General features: G+C 40.5%; 1 protein-coding gene across 3 annotated transcripts in view; it reads left to right on the top strand.

Moving 5' to 3' along the window:
• Positions 1-20,511, top strand: part of CRYBG3 (crystallin beta-gamma domain containing 3) — a 125,000-nt gene that overhangs the window by 87,513 nt on the left and 16,976 nt on the right. For all 3 annotated transcript variants that reach the window (XR_014712057.1, XR_014712058.1, XM_084631060.1), the window contains 5 exons: positions 184-310; positions 1,366-1,398; positions 6,937-7,046; positions 7,558-7,684; positions 18,950-19,089. Coding sequence is in view for 1 of the 3 variants with exons in the window: in XM_084631060.1 (XP_084487186.1) it covers positions 184-310; positions 1,366-1,398; positions 6,937-7,046; positions 7,558-7,684; positions 18,950-19,089 (537 nt within the window). In the remaining 2 variants the exon portion in view is untranslated. The remainder of the gene's footprint in view (positions 1-183; positions 311-1,365; positions 1,399-6,936; positions 7,047-7,557; positions 7,685-18,949; positions 19,090-20,511) is intronic.

Raw genomic sequence — 20,511 nt, 5'->3', positions numbered from 1 at the left:
TGCCTGTTACCACAAGACATGTTTTACAATCTGTTTAATTTCATATCAGGTGGACAGGTAAAGCATTTAAAAACCTTCTGGAAAGTTTTCTATTTAAGGTTAACTTACTGATAACTTTTTGTAGTGCCATATTGAAAAATAGGATTGTGTATCACAGTTCATTTCTTGTGTGTCACTCCTCAGGTGGGTTGCATATCGGCAGAAATATTTCTGTGGAGAACAATATATACTGGAAAAAGGAAAATATAAATGCTTTTTAGATTGGGGAGGATCCAGTGAAACCATCATGTCAATTCGTCCCATTAAGTTGGTGAGTTACCGTAATTCATCAAAAAGAAAATTAAAAAAGCAACAAGAATTCAGAACTCTGGTGATACAATGATTTTATTGTGCAGGGTAGGTAATGAAGCTAACTTGTCTATTCAATTGATGAAAGGTTAGAAGAAAAGATCATTACAGAATTCAAGGAAACTGCTAATTATGGGGACTGAATCTCCTGTTTATTCTGCAGTGCAAACTCTGTATCAACCCAACCCCCAACAAGAAAATGCTAGGAAAACTCTACAAGGAGAACATCAGTTTCCAGTCCCCTTAGCATATTATGTCCACAAATGGAACATTCTGGCCCTAAATACCTAATTTACCACAAAACATGCCTATTGCCTTATTAATAACTTGTCATGTATTTTAATCCTTTAATTTTCCTGTATTACTGTCTGCTAAAACTGAGCTATAGCTTATTGTTGTCTTCCTTTCTTTTCTATTTCAATCCAGAAAAATAAAAAGGCAACTTGCCCAGATAGATTAATTCCAGGACTCCTAAAGCCCTACTGTAAAATAAACAAACCCAACCACCAATATAATAAATGACACTGCATCCACAACTCGGAAAGCTAGAAAGGAAATTGAACTTGTTTAACCTTTCTTGAATGGAAATGACAGATGCATTGCAGGGTAGTGATGGTGAGAGAGAGAAGGTTCTGCCTCCCAGTCTCTCAGATTCTCTCTCAATAAGGAATTGGTATAAACCAAACACTTTTAAACCAGTTTGAGTGCCTACACAAAGGGGTTGCTCTGACTCTGTAAATGGGTTTCTAAGCAGTTAATTATATTGGTGGAAGTTTAATGTGTGGACAAGGCCTAAGCTAACAGAGAGCCAACCATGAGCCAATATCCTCCTAATTTCATAGAGACGTGGGGAGGGAAATGTGCCAGGAGTATAATACCTATTAATGAATTTCAGCCCCAGAATTCCTAAAAAAGTTTAAAAGGTTCTTTAAGGGATTTGACTGCCTGTTAAAAAATAATTGTAATGTTTATATATATATATATATATATATATATTTTTTTTTTTTTAATATGCAGGAACCACTTGGAAAGAATGAGCCTCCACATTTGGTAAGTTCACATCCTATAATGCCATTTCTAGGAGTAAATTGCATATTATTAAGCACACATGCTTTATGTTGAATTTCTCCCCAGCTGTCTCAGATAAGAATTTCACTATCTACTGTACAGTGACAAAGCCACCTCTTACTTGAGGAAACCAGTAGACACATAGAGGCTAAGTTAGCCAACAATCTCATTCATTGTGGTGTTCCTGTTCACACCCGTTTTTGTTGTGTCCCCATAGTGCCATCCACTCAATAGGCTTGGGGTCACTTTGGCTCTGTATCACCATTTCTTTTCATGTTTTTTCTTTCAGTCTCTCTCTGCCTGTAAGGAAATTCACAGTCACACTCATTTACCTTTCTCTACGTGGGATATTGTCTTTGCATTGTAATTAATCCGTCCCACTTTGTTACTGTAACTTCTTAATATCTGAAGTGCAGAATTGTGAAACTTGAACTGCAGAAAACTATTTACAAACCCACACACAATTAGCTACCTGCCATTTGTTTTCCTACAGTGCTGTTTTAAAAAATATATTCTATTTTGGCAATTCTGCAGTTTGTATCTACACTTCCTGTGTGATGGCGTGATGAGGGCAGTTTTGCTAATTACTTTCAAAAGTACATGACCTTTGCTGTAGCTGTAGTTCCCAGCTCGTTCTCAGCTTCCCTACCCTTCCCCCCACACACACACACACTAAGTCTGACTGAGCACACACTAGTGATTTAATAATATAAAGGAGAGCCCTTTATAGCAAATCCTAATATAAAGTTAAACATAATTTTAGTGAAATTCTATGACAATACGGCTTCATTATAAGAGGATTTCACTGTAGCATGTTTTTGTTTTCAGAGTGGCTTAGTTTGGGTTTCTGTTTTTTATCAGAATTTTTATAAGATTATGTTAAATCCATAATAACATTCTTGTATGTAATCTTTCTAAATTTAGAAACCTCTTCACATGCACATGCTCATCCAGAATCCTTATCTGCTAAGGGTTCTCCTCTAACAGAGCATATCTCAGTTTCCTTATATTTAGTTTGACTTCTCTCCTCCCTTCATTAGGCATTCTTTGTCCACAAAGAAATATTAGTTGTTAACGTTGTACCTTTGGGAAGAGGAGTGCAGTGGGATATGAACGGTAGAGTTCTCTCTCTCTCTCTCTCTCTCTCTCTCTCTCTCTCTGTGTCACTTTTAATAAAGAAAACTTTAGAAAATCCCATATAAAGATACATGTTTTAATAGCCCGAAAATCTAGTTTAAGATATCTTAACTATTTTATCATCTAGATAGGATTTTCAGTATCCTTATTGCTTATACTTTTGTGTTATACACACCAACACATGGAAAATGTACACATTACATTACTTAGGACAGCCTGACCACACCCTTTCTTTACTCCAAGTATGTTCAGGTTCTAAAATGTTTATGATTTACTCAGGCTTGCAGGAAATGTTTGCTGTCTAACGACATAAATGATGTATTACTTTAGTCTTAAACACTGATTTCCCGCCGACATATTCATTTGGGTGTTTGCAGCCAAAGCCAAAGAATCCCAAACACTTTCACACAGAAGGCTTGGTAAACCATTTCAGATAAAATAACTGATTGAAAAATGAAACTGGTACCAAACCAAACTTGTTTCAGAGATTCCAGATAGTTTTAATAACTTTTTATCTCCTTCCTTAACTCCATTCTTCTTCAGAATATGTCAAATGCTGTTCCTGTGAATGTCTTAGACCAGTTTTGCAGACCCAAAAGAGTCAAATGGTTAATATAAGCATACAAACATGTGCATGTTTCTCCAAATCTTGGAAGAGTCTCACCCATCAGCAGCAATGAGACTATTTGCAATTGATTCAACTTGCAAGTCGATGCCTTTCCTTTCCTTTCCTTTTACCTCTACCTTCCATCCCATCCCATCCACCGGTACATCAGAAAATTCTTTAAAAAAAATAATCACTTGCTATGTACAAATATGCATGCCATGTCATGCTGCTGTGATGTCACTTTTGCCACAGGGAAAACGTGCTAGAAGGGTTCATGTGATCACAATGTTGGGTTGTTACAGGACCTCTGTGATGAAGCTAAAGAAATAGGAGAGCATGTCACTGCTGTGTTCAAATTGTCATAGTTACCTTTGGCCACCAACATACTTTATTGTGACTAAGGAGTTGTGGGAAATTTGTTAAGATCACTTCCTGAGTCAGAGTAAGTAAAAGACAGTGTTTGAGAAAATAAATCCGTCCTTTCCTCTTCTAGTTGAAAGATAATATTACAATTTCTATGTTTGCAACAGTTACGAAGGATGGCTCACCAGAGTTAGAGAATCCTTAACACAGCTAGATGCTGAATCGTACAAGTCTGAATTCTCAGTGTAGGAATGTAGCTCTCTACATTTTTTCCTATGTATTATAGGCATAGACACTAAAATAAGGAAATACTACTCTCTTTCCATAAGAAAGAAACCTTGTCACTTGCTGTTGCTTTCAGCTGACCTTAAGTGTTATATTCTGAACTCTTGCAATAAGTGGTCTTGGTCTTTCTACTTTGCCAGGCTGCTTCATAAACTACATGCATGTTCCAAGTAAGACTAAAGTATCCAGGTTTAAAATACAATAGCTGTATTCATTAAAAATAAAACAATATTTTTTCCTTCACTCTCCCAAGGAATAACTAAGCTCCTTTCATTAATCTGCCTGTGGCAGTTGGCTTGCTCAAATACTTTAGAAGACCCCTATAATTATTTATGGTAACTTTGCACTGTGTATCTTTCCACTTACTGCCTTTTGAGTTTTTAGGAAATAGAGCTTCATGGCGCTAAAGGAGTCTTTTGAATTTGTCATGTCAGATTTAATATATTTTAAGTTATAACTAGCTGCATTTGTGGTCAGACTGTGCAAACACAGTGGTATAACTAATGGATCGGTTTCTTCTCTAATTATTCTGAAGTCAGAACCATCACATCTGTCCTTTCAACTTTTTTCTTTTTATTCATTTTGAGAAAAGAACATTTTTCTCAGTTTATTATTTAAAATGTACATTGTATAACCTTCCCTGTCACAGTCTTTCTAAAGCTGTCACGTAGCCTGGGACATGGGCTGTAAGGGGGAAGTATCAGGCACGAAACTAGGAACCTGGAGACCTGAGTTCTGTTCCTGACTCTGTCACTGAGCTGCTGCTTGACCATGGGCAAATCGCTTCATCTTTGTGCTTCAGTTTTCTGCATTGGTAAAAATGGAGAAAATGATACTTACCTTCCTCTGTTAAGTGTTTTGAGATCTATGGGTGAAAAGCACAATGTAAGTGTAGCCTAAATATCAATGTTCTGCTCAGAAATGCAGTTCCAAATGCAGGAGAATCAGCAGCAGTGTATCCAGCCCATGTAGCTGGCTTGTCTTTTTCAATTCACAGTTGTGTGTCACATAAGGGCAAGATTAAGCCCTTCTTGTTCTTTGTAACAGGAAATATATTAGTTTCTTTTTTATTTTCTTTTTTTTTAAAAGACTCTTTTTCCATAAAACCATTTTCTAATATGTGGTTTTGGCTTTTTCTCAGTCTCTGTAGATTGGATTTCTTTTCTTTGGCAGGGAGAGGGGCCGCTTTGGGGAGGAGCACTGGCAACAACATTTTTCTTCTATGTTACAGAACGCTGTCTCAAATTTTAGTGTGAAATTCACCTCAGTACAGAATGGCCACGCAGGGCTCTCTGCTCCACGTATCTCTTGGCGGGTGAAGTGGTATAGAGGCCCCTGCTTAGAGCCCATGTACTGGACTGAAATTCTCTCTTATAGAGGAAACTAAACAAGTGGTTTTGTGGCACAAGAAGTCAGTTATAAAATAAGAAATAAGGAACTTTCCTAAGTCTTTGAAGTACCAGGCAATTTTCATAACACCTGATAAAAGTTGGTCACATCACCTGATAGTATGTACCATCCATTGCACCCTGTCTTAATTAAGGGATTCCTAAAGGCAACCTACAAAGCAACTTAGATATATCTGAAGACTGAGAGTCCTTCTGGAGTATGTGATTTAAGTGTATTATGAAATGAAACCAGCACTCTGGAAACAAAAGAAGTTTTTAGAGTAGCAGTCAGATTTCACATGTGTATGATGGGTCCCATTAAAAACCAGTGGTCAGTGTTTACCAAAGATTCCCTAATCTTAAAACGGGAAATACCATGGTAAATTCAACTAATTCATATGGTAAATGTCCAATTCTCAATGGCACTGCACAACAAATAATCCACAGTTTGCCTGTTTGTATGTATTCAATCCATTCAGTAGCAATAAGACATTCCGAATAGTACTTTTCTAATGGATTATTGGGTCCCTAAAAAATTCTCTCTTCAGCCTCATATTACTGAGGCCTACAGTAGTAGCTGGAAATGTATACTGCCTGATCCTACAAGGTGCCTTCAGCTCCCACTGATTGCAGTAGTACTTGAGTGCTCAGAACCTTGCAAGTGGCGCTCTGTGTATCACAGGGTCAAGGTTCTAATCGCAGAAACCATTGCGTTTACCAGGAGGTTAGGCATAGCATTAGAAAATATATTATGGGGAGCAATCCTGCAGTGGATTAAGGGTAATAAAGTACATGACTAAATGACATGTGAACCCTCTTGTCAAAAACAATGGTAGAAATGCAAACCAGATTTCTTCATCCTTTTTCCTTAATTTTTAGTTGTATTGCTCTTGCTCAATAGATTTCAGCACATCAGTGGCCACCTAAAGTGACCCATTATCCAGGAACAAATAGTACCTGAGGGGCACAGAATTCTTAGCTTCTTCCCCAAACTGTAGACCATGGACTGTTTTCTGCTGTAGATTTTGTTTTTAACTTCTTTTAATGCAGCAGTCCCTTTTGATGGAGAGATTGATACACACTTCCTGGGCAGGATGTAGTTCTAAATGGTTCTAAAGCTCTTTGCTAAGGATATCTGTGTGTGCAAGCTTGTTGGGTTGGACTTCAGACACTCCTGACACAGCAAGTCCTACCAGAAATTCTCAAGCAGGCTTTTTAAATAAGATGTCATCTCTGTTCAGTGTGATCACAGAAGATTCCAGGGCACTTTTTTTTTTAATGTTCTGCCTTGGTATCTTTTCACCGGTATTTCCTTTCCCCTTCTGGTTGTGCTCCAATTGGTTGCTGACCTGTACCCAAAATATGGCGGCATCTGAGTCGTGCTGTATGTATAAGGCCAGATTTTTCAGTCCTATCGTTTGTGCTTTCTCTGGAAACACTCCTGTTACCATAAAATGAATATATACTTGCTACCGCTGCCATTGATATCAGTAGGAGATCTGCCTCAGTTAAGGACTGCAGAATCTGCCCATAGTTTATAAAACGCTTTGGGACCTTTCAAGAGGAAAGGTGCTATAGAAATTTAAGACATTTCTTCTCTTGGGAGTCCATTAGATTTGCATTAGTACTTCTTTAAATTGCATTGATATTTCCCTGTGCCTGCAACTTACTCTACTTACAGTGATGATGAAGTACATTTTCTTTCTAGTCACCATATTTTTATTGTTGTTGTTCTTGTAGCTCAAAGCTTTCAGTAACACACACTTCCAAGGAGCATGCGTAGATTTCACAGCAGAAGTTTCTGATTTTACCTCATTCATACCATGTTCTTTTAAGGTTCTTCGGGGATGGTAAGTGTGTTCTTTTACCCACCACCCTTTTAAGTGGTTAGAGAGCACTTTTTAACCTACATTAAATTTCAAATAGTCAGATATATCCAGTGCATTACCATCACGCTCCATATCGTCCTATGCCTCCTCTCTTGCAACCTGCTTTGATAACGCTCTTCTTTCTGACGGGAGGGGACATAATGCTTTTTGCTTTCCTATAGGAAAATCACACAATTGCTGTGATTTGAATCTGCCTTTATGACTTGTTTAAAATTTCAGGGATTCAATAGAGTAAATCTAGCTGCATTCCATTAACCCCCATTAAAGTCCAGGTTGAGATTTGTATACCATGTGGAAGAGCAGCAGAAGCAGAAAACTGAATCAGTCTTTGGTTTCACTTTTTTTTATAGTACAACTTTAAAAAACAAACCTTGTTTTATTTCTCATTCCCCTAGAAAATATTTGATCTTGAGAGAACTTGTTAATAACTGACTGCCTCAGTTAAACTTCTTTGTTATGTTTATTCTTTCAGTTGGCTCCTGTTTTACCAAGGGGAAATTGCTGATAACCATTGTGTGCTGGAAGAAGGCCTCTACACTGACCTCACTTCCTGTGGCTGTCCAACAGTTACACTCAAATCCTTCAAGCCTGTGGAATATGTAAGAGCGTTCTAGAAATAATTCTAATATAGAACTCTTGCCCTACCTAGTTGTATACAGCAGTGATTGTATTAAAGAACAGAGTGTGATGCTCAGGGGAAATATTAAAATTGGTTTTTAAGCTTGTGGATTTTCAGTATTAGATCAACCCAGGCCCCACCACCACCATTCTGGGCAGAAAGTAACTCTGTTTTTGTATGAGCTAAATTCATATTTGCGTTTTCAATGGTCCTTGTAGAGCAGCCCAGCAAGATAGTAAGTAGTAGGTTTATACAAATGGAATATTCTACTTTATACTTTTGTCTCATTATAGGGTTCCCTTTACAGTCCCTTCCCCAGCAGAAGTTCAGACTTTAACAAAAATTCTCTGCACAAAAGAACCTTTAAACTACATAAAAATGCATATAGCTGCTATCATGATGTTAAATTTGCTAACCATAATTTTAGGGGAAGTGTAATATTTGCCTTTTCTAAATGGGCATCAAATTATGTGTCACTTGTTAATACTACTGCATTTTGCCATCCAGAATAAAGGTTTATATTTCTGCTGCAGATTCAGTATACAATATTAAAACATATCGATAGATAAAACCTTTTAAAACCACATTTTAAAAGTTTTCAAGTGGGTGATATTTATTAAAAATGTCAAGATCCTTTTTCTAGCCATGAACAAGTTTAAAAAAAAAAAATCATGGCTGGGGGCGGGAGAAAAGGTGGAAAGGATATTTGACTGAGTGAAGCCTTGGACCAGATCCTTGGCTGGTGTAAACGAGCCTGGCTGCAGTGACTTCAGTAAAGCTACACTAGTTTCCACCAGCTGAGGATCTGGCCCTTGGACTTCATCCCTAACCCCTTTAGAATCCCTTGATGAGGGGGCGGGGCTAACTCAGTGAAAACAGGGGTTTAAAAAGCCCACTCCTAAGCAACCACAGCAGTTAGCGAACAGGACAGGAGCTAGCAAACGGGGGAGTTTTGAGAGGGAGTGTGAGAGCCAGATACACCTAATAAACATTCTCTAAACTTAGGCCAATAATGCCTCACAAAGAAAAAAAAAAACACATGCAAACAAAGAACAAACAAACATTGTCCCGCAGAAGTCCAGTAGCAAAGTGGGGGCTACCCAGTTTTTTGCAGTGAATGCAGCATGTACAATTATCTGCCTCGTGAGCAGGTGGCATATATGCATTCGGTGCAAGCAACTCATGGCCCTCAGAGACCAAGTACTGGCCCTCAGAGACTGAGTACTAGCCCGTGAGACCCGAGTGGCTGAACGGGAGGAACTAAGGGAGACAGAGAGATATATAAATGAGACTTTCGGGGACACAGTAGAGCAGTCCCATCCCGCGGTCGGACAGCCTCTGTGCTTTTGAAGAGGATGAAAGTATTGAGGAAGGAGAATACTGAGCTGGAGCAGAGGAAAATAATCCCATAGTTGGGGACCCTCCTTCCAGATGACGTCATGGTATCCTCTTGCACTGAGGCTATCTGTCTGGGGGAGGGGACTGCTATTGTTACAAAGAGACAGTTAATAGCAATGGCAGATTTGATTATTAGAAATATATACTCTTGAGTTTGTGATGACCATGGGAACTATGGGTGTGAAGGTTGCAGACCTCTCAAGACCTCTAGATAGACTTATGAGCAGTGTTGGGTCGTTTACAGCTGCATAATTGCTAGCCTGAGCGTCTGACATTGAGTTCTGTTTCTCTCGCTTGATTCCTGACACACTTCCATCTTGTCCCAGTATATAAGTCCAAATGAAGAGATAGCTACTGAGAGCTGGAAATGAGCTTCTTGCTAAGTATATACTCAGGTTTAACAATCCCCACCTACAGTTCGTAACAATGTGTATGGTTTTTGTAGTGTTGCTACTTGTCACAAGATTTCCAGGGTCATCCTGCCATTTTAGTGGTGAGCCTGAAATGTTCAGCAGGTCCCAAAATATCAGACATGGCAATGTTCCGTCATAGCATGGGCCTTTTTTTTTTTTTTTTTTTTTTGACTGTGTAACAATGTTGTGATGTGGGCATTCAGTTTTGTGGTGTGGTAATGATCACGCTGTCATGATATGAGTTAGTCTCGGAGCAGCTTGGAAATGCATCATCTCTAAGATTGTGACTTGTGTGAGTACAGTGTGGTGGGAGTCTGACCAAAGGAATGATTTGTTGATATCAATAGGCTACTGAACTGGGAGAGAAGAACAGGCTTTGATTAGGGAATACTACAGTACTTTACATCTATTGAATTTTGTTCTAACTTATGGCTGTTCAAGGGGGGCTGCCAGATATACTTGGGTGTGTATTAGAAGCTTGAAAATAATTTCTCTGCCTGATGGTTTTCCTGATTTAAACAACAAGGAGTCCGTTGGCACCTTAAAGACTAACAGATTTATTTGGGCATAAGCTTTCGTGGGTAAAAGACCCACTTCTTCAGATGCATGGAGTGAAAATTACAGATGAAGGCATAAATATATATATTGGCACATGAAGAGAAGGGAGTTACCTTACAAGTGGAGAACCAATGTTGAGGGCCAATTCAGGGTGGATGTGGTCCACTCCCAATAATTGATGAGAAGGTGTCAATACCAAGAGAGGGAAAATTGCTTTTATAGTGATCCAGCCACTCCTAGTCCCTATTCAAGCCCAAATTGATGGTGTTAAGGTTGCAAATGAATTGTAGCTCTCCAGTTTCTCTTTGAAGTCTGTTTCTGAAGTTTTGTTGTTGAAGAATGGCTACTTTCAAATCTGTTATTGAATGTCCAGGGAGATTGAAGTCTTCTCCTGCTGGCTTTTGTATGTTACCTTTCCTGATGTCTGGTTTGTGTCCATTTATCTTTTTATGTAGAGACTGTCCAGTTTGGCCAATGTACATGGCAGAGGGGCATTGCTGGCACATGATGGCATATATCACATTAATAGATGTGCAGGTGAATGAGCCCCTGATGGTTTGGCTGGTATGGTTGGGTCCTATGATGGTGTCGCTAGAGTAGATATGGGGACAGAGAAGGCAACAAGGTTTGTTATAGGGATTGATTGTTACAGGGTTTGTTACTCGCACAGATACAAACATCATCTTCCTCTCCAAGTGCAAACAGATGGACATCATACCAAATAGACAGAAGGTAAAAAATCCATTGCAATCGACATACTACACTGACTATGGTGAGAGATTGTGCCACACACACTGTGTGTCTTTCCTATCTCAGGGACTCTCTTTCTGCCCCACCACCCCCACGCACATAATACAGTTCTGCAGTAATCTGGAAGCCTACTTTCACTGTCTCCGACTCAAAGAATATTTTCAACACACCACTGAACAGAGCACTGACCTACAGGAACCCTCCTACCAATACTACAAGAAGAAGAATTCTGCGTGGACTCCTTCTGACGGTCAAAATGACGGACTGGACTTCTACATAGAGAGCTTCTGCAGACGTGCACAGGCTGAAATTGTGAACAAACAGCATCCCTTGCTCCACAACCTCAGCTGTACAGAACACGATGCCATCCACAGCCTCAGAAACAATTCTGACATTATAATCAAAGAGGAGATGCTGTAGTCATCATAAACAGGTCAGATTATGAGCAGGAGGCTGCCAGGCAACTCTCCAACACCATATTCTACAGGCCACTATCCCCTGATCCCACTGAGTAGTACCAAAAGAAACTACACCATCTGCTCATGAAACTCCCTGCCACAGCCTGGGAACAAATCTACACAGACACACCCCTAGAGCCTCGACCAGGGATATTCTATTTGCTGACCAAGATCCATAAACCTGGAAGTCCTGGATGCCCCATCATCTCAGGCATTGGCACTCTTACAGCAGGATTATCTGGCTGTTTGGACTTTCTCCTCAGACCCTACGCTACCAGCACTCCTAGCTATGTTCGAGACACTATCATCTTCCTGAGGAAACTACAGTGCGTTGATGATCTTCCTGAATACACCATCGTGGCCACCAAGGATGTAGAAGCTCTCTACACGAATATTCCACACGAGGATGGACTACAAGCTGTCAGGAACAGTATCCCTGATGAGGCCACAGCACACCTGGTGACTGAGCTTTGTGACTTTGTCCTCACCCACAACCATTTCAGATTTGGGGACAACTTATACCTTCAAGTCAGCGGCACTGCCATAGCCCCACAGTATGCCAACATTTTTGTGGCTGACTTAGAACAACGCTTCCTCAGCTCTTGTCCCCTAGTACCTCTCCTCTACTTATGCTACATTGATGACATCATCATCATCATATGGACCCATGGGAAGGAGGCCCTTGAAGAATTCCACATGGATTTCAACAATTTCCACCCCACCATCAACCTCAGCCTGGACTAGTCCACACAAGAGATCCACTTCCTGGACACTACAGTGCAAATAAGTGATGGTCACATAAACACCACCCTATACTGGAAACCTACTGACTGCCATACTTACCTACATGCCTCCAGCTTCTATCCAGGACACATCACATGATTCATTGTCTACAGCCAAGCCCTAAGATACAACCACAATTGCTCCAATCCCTCAGACAGAGACAAACACCTACAAGATCTCTATGAAACATTCTTAAAACTACAGTAGCCACCTGGGCAAGTGAGGAAACAGATTGACAGAGCGAGATGGGTACCCAGAAGTCACCTACTACAGGATAGGCCCAACAAGGAAAATAACAGAACACCACCTGCCGTCACATACAGGCCCCAGCTAAAACCTCTCCAGCACATTATCAACGACCTACAATCTATCATGGAAAATGATCCCCCATTCTCACAGTCCTCGCTTACAGGCAGCCCTCCAATCTGAAGCAAATACTCACCAGCAACTACACACCACACCACAGAAACAGTAACCCAGGAACCAATCCCTCTAACAAACCACATTGCCTTCTCTGTCCCCATGTCTACTCTAGCATCACCATCATAGGACCCAACCATACCAGCCACACCATCAGGGGCTCATTCACCTGCACATCTATGAATGTGATATGTGCCAGCAATGCCCTTCTGCCATGTACCTTGGCCAAACCGGACAGTCTCTATGTAGAAGGATAAATGGACACAAATGAGATATCAGAAATGGTAACATACAAAAGCCAGTAGGAGAACACTTCAATCTCCCTGGACATTCAATAACAGATTTAAAAGTAGCCATCCTGCAAGAAAAAAACTTCAAAAACAGATTTCAAAGAGAAACTGCAGAGTTACAATTCATTTGCAACCTTAACACCATCAGTTTGGGCTTGAATAGAGATTGGGAGTGGCTGGCTCACTACAAAGCAATTTTCCCTCTCTTGGTATTGACACCACCTCATCAATTATTGGGAGTGGACCGCATCTACCCTGACTGAATTGGCCTTCAGCATTGGTTCTCCAATTGTAAAGTAAGTCCCTTCTCTTCATGTGCCAATATATATTTATGCCTTCATCTGTAATTTTCACTCCATGCAACTGAAGAAGTGGGATTTTTACCCACAAAAGCTTATGTCTAAATAAATCCGTTAGTCTTTAAGGTGCCACTGGACTACTCATTGTTTTTGTGGATACGTTTCCTCTAGGAGTCAGTTCCTGAGTCAGGAATAGATCCCAACAGTCCTAACTCTGTCACCAGCTCTAACCAATAGACAGCCCCCAACAATGGCTCACTTTGTACAGTACAATGAATTAATAAAAATGAGAGAACATACAACTTGATACTCCTGGGGGAATTCTGCGACAAAAAATTAAAAATTCTGCACACAATATTTTAAAATTCTGCAAATTTTATTTGTCAAAATAACTACATAATCACGCCAGTTTCAATTATTTTGGTAATTTATTTCAAAATACCTGTCAGCAAGTATGTCTGTAACAATACAGACACACAAAAATTCCACCAGGAGTAGAGAGTTAAAGAAACCCCTATGACAACCCAGCTTCTGTTTTTTTGCCCTTCCCCCACCCCCCAAAGCCCAGCTGGGGGGCCAGACACCCACAACCCCTCCCCCCCAAGTCCATGCATGCGGTACTACAAACATTTAATATCCACTCGATCCCTGATATATTCCATTTATTCATCTGATAATTCAGTACAAACAGGAAGTGAGGAAAAACCTACCACAAGTTTTTGTAACAGGGAAGGCAATTAGGCCCAAGTCCAAAACCTGCTGAAGTTGATGAGAAACCTTCTGTTGACTTCATTGGGATAGGACTTTTTCTAATGAAAATCTATATAATTTTCATTTTGGAGGTTGCAGTGAAGTGGGAGAAGGAAACATTTTTGGTGACAACGTCTCAAATCAAGTTTATTAATAACATTTTCTTGAAATTTGTCATGAAAGGTTATCTGTAGTTCCAAAGGAACAATGTACTTATATTTTTTATTTTATTATAGCAATGTGTTTGTGTGTATGGTGTCTTGAAGCTATTTTATGTAGCAACTTTACTTAACTTCTGCATTCTGTCTCTTTGTGTTGAGGTTGGATGGTTTTGATTTTGGTTTTGGTTTTCATGGTGTGGCACTTAAAAGTGAAACTGGAAACAAGAGCAGTTTGAAGGAAGCTAATCTTATTTTAGTCTTTCTTTTTAGTATGAGATTTTTTTTATGTACTTTCTGCATTCATAAAATATAAAATTTCGTTCTGAATTCTGGAACATTTGATAGTGTGGTTTATATCTGTTAAATGAAGGTGAGATGGTTTGTGAATAGGGCTCAATGAGTCGAGAGAAACTGTGTGAGACGTTACCTTTGTAGAAGTTGAAGGTAATGCATATGTGGCTTAATCCAGCAACTGAAATGCTACTGTGGAGAGATAAATGAGTTTGGCAGTGCACCTACACCATCTGATATATTAATACCAGAGTATTTGCACCTGTTAACCTAAAGAGTTAAATACAAAGGTATTCTTTACTTATGGACACTCCTTCCTGAAATACCGTGTAGAAGTATCCTCCCTTTCTCACAAGATTATGCTATAGATCATATAACGCTCCCCATGTTTTAACTCCTTGCATCATAAATGGGGCTGTCCCCAGTTTAATTTTGTTTGAGTAAGGTGGTTTCGTTAACATACAAAGGTCACTTTCAAAGAATTCTTCAGTACTTCATCATGCTTGTAATAGGGAAGATTTTTTTACAAAGGTTACAAGTATAACATAGTTGCCAATGTTTCAAAATATTTTCCTGAGAGAACTTTTAGAGCTGCTGTGAGCTGGGCTGGGGCAGTTATTTCCATGCCCTGGAGAATCATAGAATCATAGACTTTAAGGTCAGACGGGACCATTATGATCGTCTAGTCCGAACTCCTGCACAACACAGGCCACAGAATCTCACCCACCCACTCCTGTAACAAACCCCTAACCTATGTCTGAGCTATTGAAGACCTCAAATCATGGTTTAAAGACTTGAAGGTGCAGAGAATCCTCCAGCAAGTGACCCGTGCCCCATGAAGAAGCCAAAAAACCCCAGGGCCTCTGCCAATCTGTCCTGGAGGAAAATTCCTTCCCGACCCCAAATATGGTAATCAGCTAAACTCTGAGAAAGTGGGCAAGACTCACCAGCTAGATACCCAGGAAAGAATTCTCTGTAGTAACTCAGATCCCACCCCATCTAACATCCCATCACAGGCCATTGGGCACATTTACTGCTAATAGTCAAAGATCAGTTAATTGCCAAGATTAGGCTATCCCATCATACCATCCCCTCCATAAACTTATCAAGCTTAGACTTGAAGCCAGATATGTCTTTTGAGAATTGTAGGTGACTTTAATTTAGATATCTCGGCTTGCAAAACTCTGAAGGGAATGGGAGTTCAGCTAAGCAGCCAGAACACATGGAGACCCTGTCCTAAGACAGTCAACCTCCTCTTCTCCAGTGCTCCCCTCTCCACACACACACACACACACACACACACACACACACACACACTCTTGAGAGGAGCCAGGTGGTCCAGGCTTTTTTCTTGGGAGTTGGGGAGACTGGGTTTTTTCCTTTGTGTGTTCCCCTTTGTTGTGTGGTTGCTGATGAGTATTTGCTTCAGGTTGGGAGGCTGTCTGTAAGCGAAGACTGGCCTGTCCTAAAGTTGTTTGAGGGTTGGAGCCCTTTCAGCTCCTAACAACTGTCAAGCAAGTTTCCTTGACTCTTAACACAGACATGACCATGCTAAATCAGACCAGTGGTCCATCTAGTCCAGTATCCTGGCTCTGATTGGTACCAGATACTTAAGAGGAAAGTTCAAGGAAAACACTGATATAGGGAGTTGTGGAATAACTTGCCCACAGGACAAATTTCTTCCCAGTCCCCATTAGTTAAAGGTTGATTAATACCCTGATTTCATATCCCTTCCATAAATTTAGGGTTTTTTTTTAAATATTGTAACTCTGAATATCCTTGTTATCCATATAAATATCCAGTCCTCTTTAAATCTTGCTAAGCTGTTGGCCTCAGTGTTATCTTGTTGCAATGAGTTCCACAGGCTAGTTGTGCATTCTGTGAAACTCTGAACTGTAATTACACAATGGTGTAGGTTTAGAAGCGCTCCATAAGCCTCTGATGCAATAAAATATTTTTTTTTCAAATTGGAGGCACAGCTAGGAATATAGTAAAAATATTTTTTAAATTGTATTAGCTGGTCATGTTACACCCCACCATCAGCTAACATGATTTTAAGTATTAAACTGTATCTACATTAGGTGCTAAGTGGTATTTCAGATGCTGTTAACTCCTTTTTTAAAAGCACCTTTTTTTCTTCTCAGTTCCTCATCTAGACAGACAGAGTTTAGCATGGCTGTCAGTCTCTCTTCAGGTTTCAGAGTAACAGCCGTGTTAGTCTGTATTCGCAAAAAGAAAAGGAGTACTTGTGGCACCTTAGAGACTAACCAATTTATTTGAGCATAAGCTTTCGTGAGATACAGCTCACTTCATCGGATGCATACTGTGGAAAGTGTAGAAGATCTTTTTATATACACACAAAGCATGAAAAAATACCTCCTCCCATCCCACTCTCCTGCTGGTAATAGCTTATCTAAAGTGATCTTAGATAAAGTGGGGAGGGGGGGTCAGAAAACCTGGATTTGTGCTGGAAATGGCCCAACTTGATTATCATACACATTGTAAGGAGAGTGATCACTTTAGATAAGCTATTACCAGCAGGAGAGTGGGGTGGGAGGAGGTATTTTTTCATGCTTTTTGTGTATATAAAAAGATCTTCTACACTTTCCACAGTATGCATCTGATGAAGTGAGCTGTATCTCACAAAAGCTTATGCTCAAATAAATTGGTTAGTCTCTAAGGTGCCACAAGTACTCCTAGTCTCTCTTCAGGTAAAGAATTGAATTGAGAAAATAGGATTGTTGCTGACTTTGTGACTAGGTGGAGAAACCTCAGCAGCAGCTGCCTGTGCTCAGTCTATTGCTATGAGTCTCACTTTCATTAGCCCTAAAATTAACTACTGAAATATTGAAATAAAGCACGCACGCACGCGCACCCCCCCCCCCCGCATAAATTGTCCTGCCTCTTCAGAGGAGTGGAGGGCGGCAAAGGAAGATAAATGACAGTTCATAATAAGGACATTGTCTTTGAATCTCATTTTGTGTTTTGGAGTGTTCAAGTTGAAAGCCCTTTCGAAGCCATCTAAGGATGGGTACCGTAGATTGTCCTCATTTTCAAGATGCTTGGCAAACTTTTTTCTCATCATGTGCAATACCTCTAATAGTGCTACGTGGTACTAGTTAGCAGAGGGAAGCAGTTTCCTGGAGGTGTAAGTTGAACAAGCAGTCGCATACCAAGAACAGTGAGTCAGGCCTGGTCTACACTAGGGGGCAGGATCGATCTAAGATACGCAACTTCAGCTACAAGAATAGTGTAGCTGAAGTCGACGTATCTTATATCGACTTAGAATCACTTACTTCGCGTCCTCGCTGCACGGTATCGATGGCCGCTGCTCCCCCGTCGACTCCGCTTCCACCTCTTGCCCTGGTGGAGTTCCAGAGTCAACGGCAGAGCAATCGGGGATCAATTTATCGCATCTACACTAGACGTGATAAATTGATCCCTGATAGATTGATCACTACCCACCGATCCGGCGGGTAGTGTAGACGTGGCCTCAGTGACAGTACATTCATAAGGCCTGTATCACAATTGAGGTCTTTGTGAAAAACATGTCACTAGAAACTCTTTATAACTGTACCTTCTTGGTTCATTACGTTTATATCCTCTTTATGACTGCATGGGCGTAAACATTAATGTTAGATTTTTGTGTTTGGTTTGTGCATCTTCCAACTCTTAGGGCATGTCTTCACTGAGGGGAAAAGAGGGTGTGTTTTTGCATCAAGAAAACAATCTCTATGTATATTCTGATGAAGGCACAGGTAATTTTTAGCTGGATGTAGCTAGTGAGGTCAACTCTATACCCCGACCTAGAGTTTTCCTTGACTAGCTACATCAAACTAAAAACTCTAAAGTCCCTGGTCTCCACTAGGATTTTGCATTGAGTTATCTAACTTGATGCAAGAATGCGTCTCTTTTGCAATGAAGATATGGCTTCCTTATTTGTGAAGTAGTACTATGTGTGCTGTACAGATTTCATCCTTGTACCTCATTTTCAAATAACTGTTATGATCTTTATCTAGAGTCAATAGAGCCAAAAGATGTGTTACCAAAATAAGCTAAAAATAACATGAGGTGAAAAGATTTGAATAGAAGTGAGTCCTAATTACTTGATTTTTTTCTGGATCTTTTGAAGGGAACATTCAAATTCTTGATTTAAAAAAAAAAATCCACAGTTTTGCAGTATATTTCTCTGTTCAATATTTAGGGCCAGATTTTCAACAGAATTTAGGTGACTAAAGGTTCAGGTAGGTACCTAGAGGAATATTCAGCACCTAACCTGCCTACACACCTAACTTCCTATTTGAAATCAGTGGAAGTTGCATGCCTGACCTGCTTATGTGCTTTTGAAAGTCCCACTAGACACCTATCTGCATTTTTAGGAGCCTAAATATCTTAGCAAATCTGGTCATTAGCGTCAAACCAACAGCCGCTGATGTCAATGGACATTACGCTGTGGTGGCAAACCATTAGATCATGCTTCCTCGACAAATATCAACTCCTAGGAAAGTTTATTATCCAAATCAAAAAACTAAATTACTGATAAATGTTCACATTAAAATTAGACCAGAACCTCAGAGAGGTTAAAAACTGAAATGGACAAAGAAGGGTCCTAAGTAGCATGCCAACAAGGTACAACTAGGCTGTTTTGAATAACTATAACTACCTCTTTCTCAGGTTTTTGCTGAGCCTTCCATCAGTCTGTTTGCACTGGAATGTTGCGAGGGCAGAGAGTTGCACTTCAAAGAAGCTGTCAGTTCTGTTCTAAACAAGGACCTTCACTTTTACACCCAGTCCGTATGGGTGAGAAGCGGTTTGTAAGTATGGTAGAAATATTTCAGAGACAGCATTTGTGTTCTCCTTCCACTTGCCTTCCTATATGATGAGTTTGCTATATTTTTTGGATTGTGTGTGACAAGTAAAACCGGAGTATCCTAAAATTTGGGGGAAATCAACATTGGAACTCATTTGTACCTAGACCTGAACCGAATACAAATGTGATCGAGTCAGTAAATCAAACTTCCTGCTACAAGAATCTGCCTTTTTATCTGCTTAAAAGAACAAAGAGTGAACAATAAGGTGTTGAGCAGGATAAACCCAGGAGTAAAAAGTAAAGCATTTTTAGACTGCCATGAGAAGCATCTTGCATCCATGAAGTGACCCTTTCTTCACTGCCCCTGCTTCTCCTCACCCTCAGAAAACTCCAGATACCCTCTATCCTGGCTGTGCTTTGCAGCCTGGATTCAAAAGCCTCCACTAGCCCCCTTTTTGCACTGAGTCCCATGTAGCCATCAAGTTATGCTGGAGATTGCTGATTGCGAATCTTAGCAGCCATTGAGTGTGCAGCATATATCTTCCTAGATACGCTGGAGGGGAGGGATAGGATAGGATACAGAAGGACCTAGACAAATTGGAGGATTGGGCCAAAAGAAATCTGATGAGGTTCAATAAGGATAAGTGCAGGGTCCTGCACTTAGGATGGAAGAATCCAAAGCACCGCTACAGACTAGGGGCTGAATGGCTAGGCAGCAGTTCTGCGGAAAAGGACCTAGGGGTGACAGTGGATGAGAAGCTGGATATGAGTCAGCAGTGTGCCCTTGTTGCCAAGAAGGCCAATGGCATTTTGGGATGTATAAGTAGGGGCATAGCGAGCAGATCGAGGGACGTGATCGTTCCCCTCTATTCGACATTGGTGAGGCCTCATCTGGAGTACTGTGTCCAGTTTTGGGCCCCACACTACAAGAAGGATGTGGATAAATTGGAGAGAGTCCAGCGAAGGGCAACAAAAATGATTAGGGGTCTAGAACACATGACTTATGAGGAGAGGCTGAGGGAGCTGGGATTGTTTAGTCTGCAGAAGAGAAGAATGAGGGGGGATTTGATAGCTGCTTTCAACTACCTGAAAGGGGGTTCCAAAGAGGATGGGTCTAGGCTGTTCTCAGTGGTAGCAGATGACAGAACGAGGAGTAATGGTCTCAAGTTGCAGTGGGGGAGGTTTAGATTGGATATTAGGAAAAACTTTTTCACTATGAGGGTGGTGAAACACTGGAATGCGTTACCTAGGGAGGTGGTAGAATCTCCTTCCTTAGAGGTTTTTAAGGTCAGGCTTGACAAAGCCCTGGCTGGGATGATTTAACTGGGAATTGGTCCTGCTTCGAGCAGGGGGTTGGACTAGATGGCCTTCTGGGGTCCCTTCCAACCCTGATATTCTATGATTCCTTTTTTATTTTTTAAGTTAA

The sequence above is a fragment of the Lepidochelys olivacea genome (assembly GCF_965140295.1).
Source record: "Lepidochelys olivacea isolate rLepOli2 genome assembly, chromosome: 1".
NCBI classification, from domain to species: domain Eukaryota; kingdom Metazoa; phylum Chordata; order Testudines; family Cheloniidae; genus Lepidochelys; species Lepidochelys olivacea.
The sequence above is the reverse complement of the archived record's forward strand: the minus strand, read 5'-3'. Positions and strand labels throughout refer to the sequence as shown.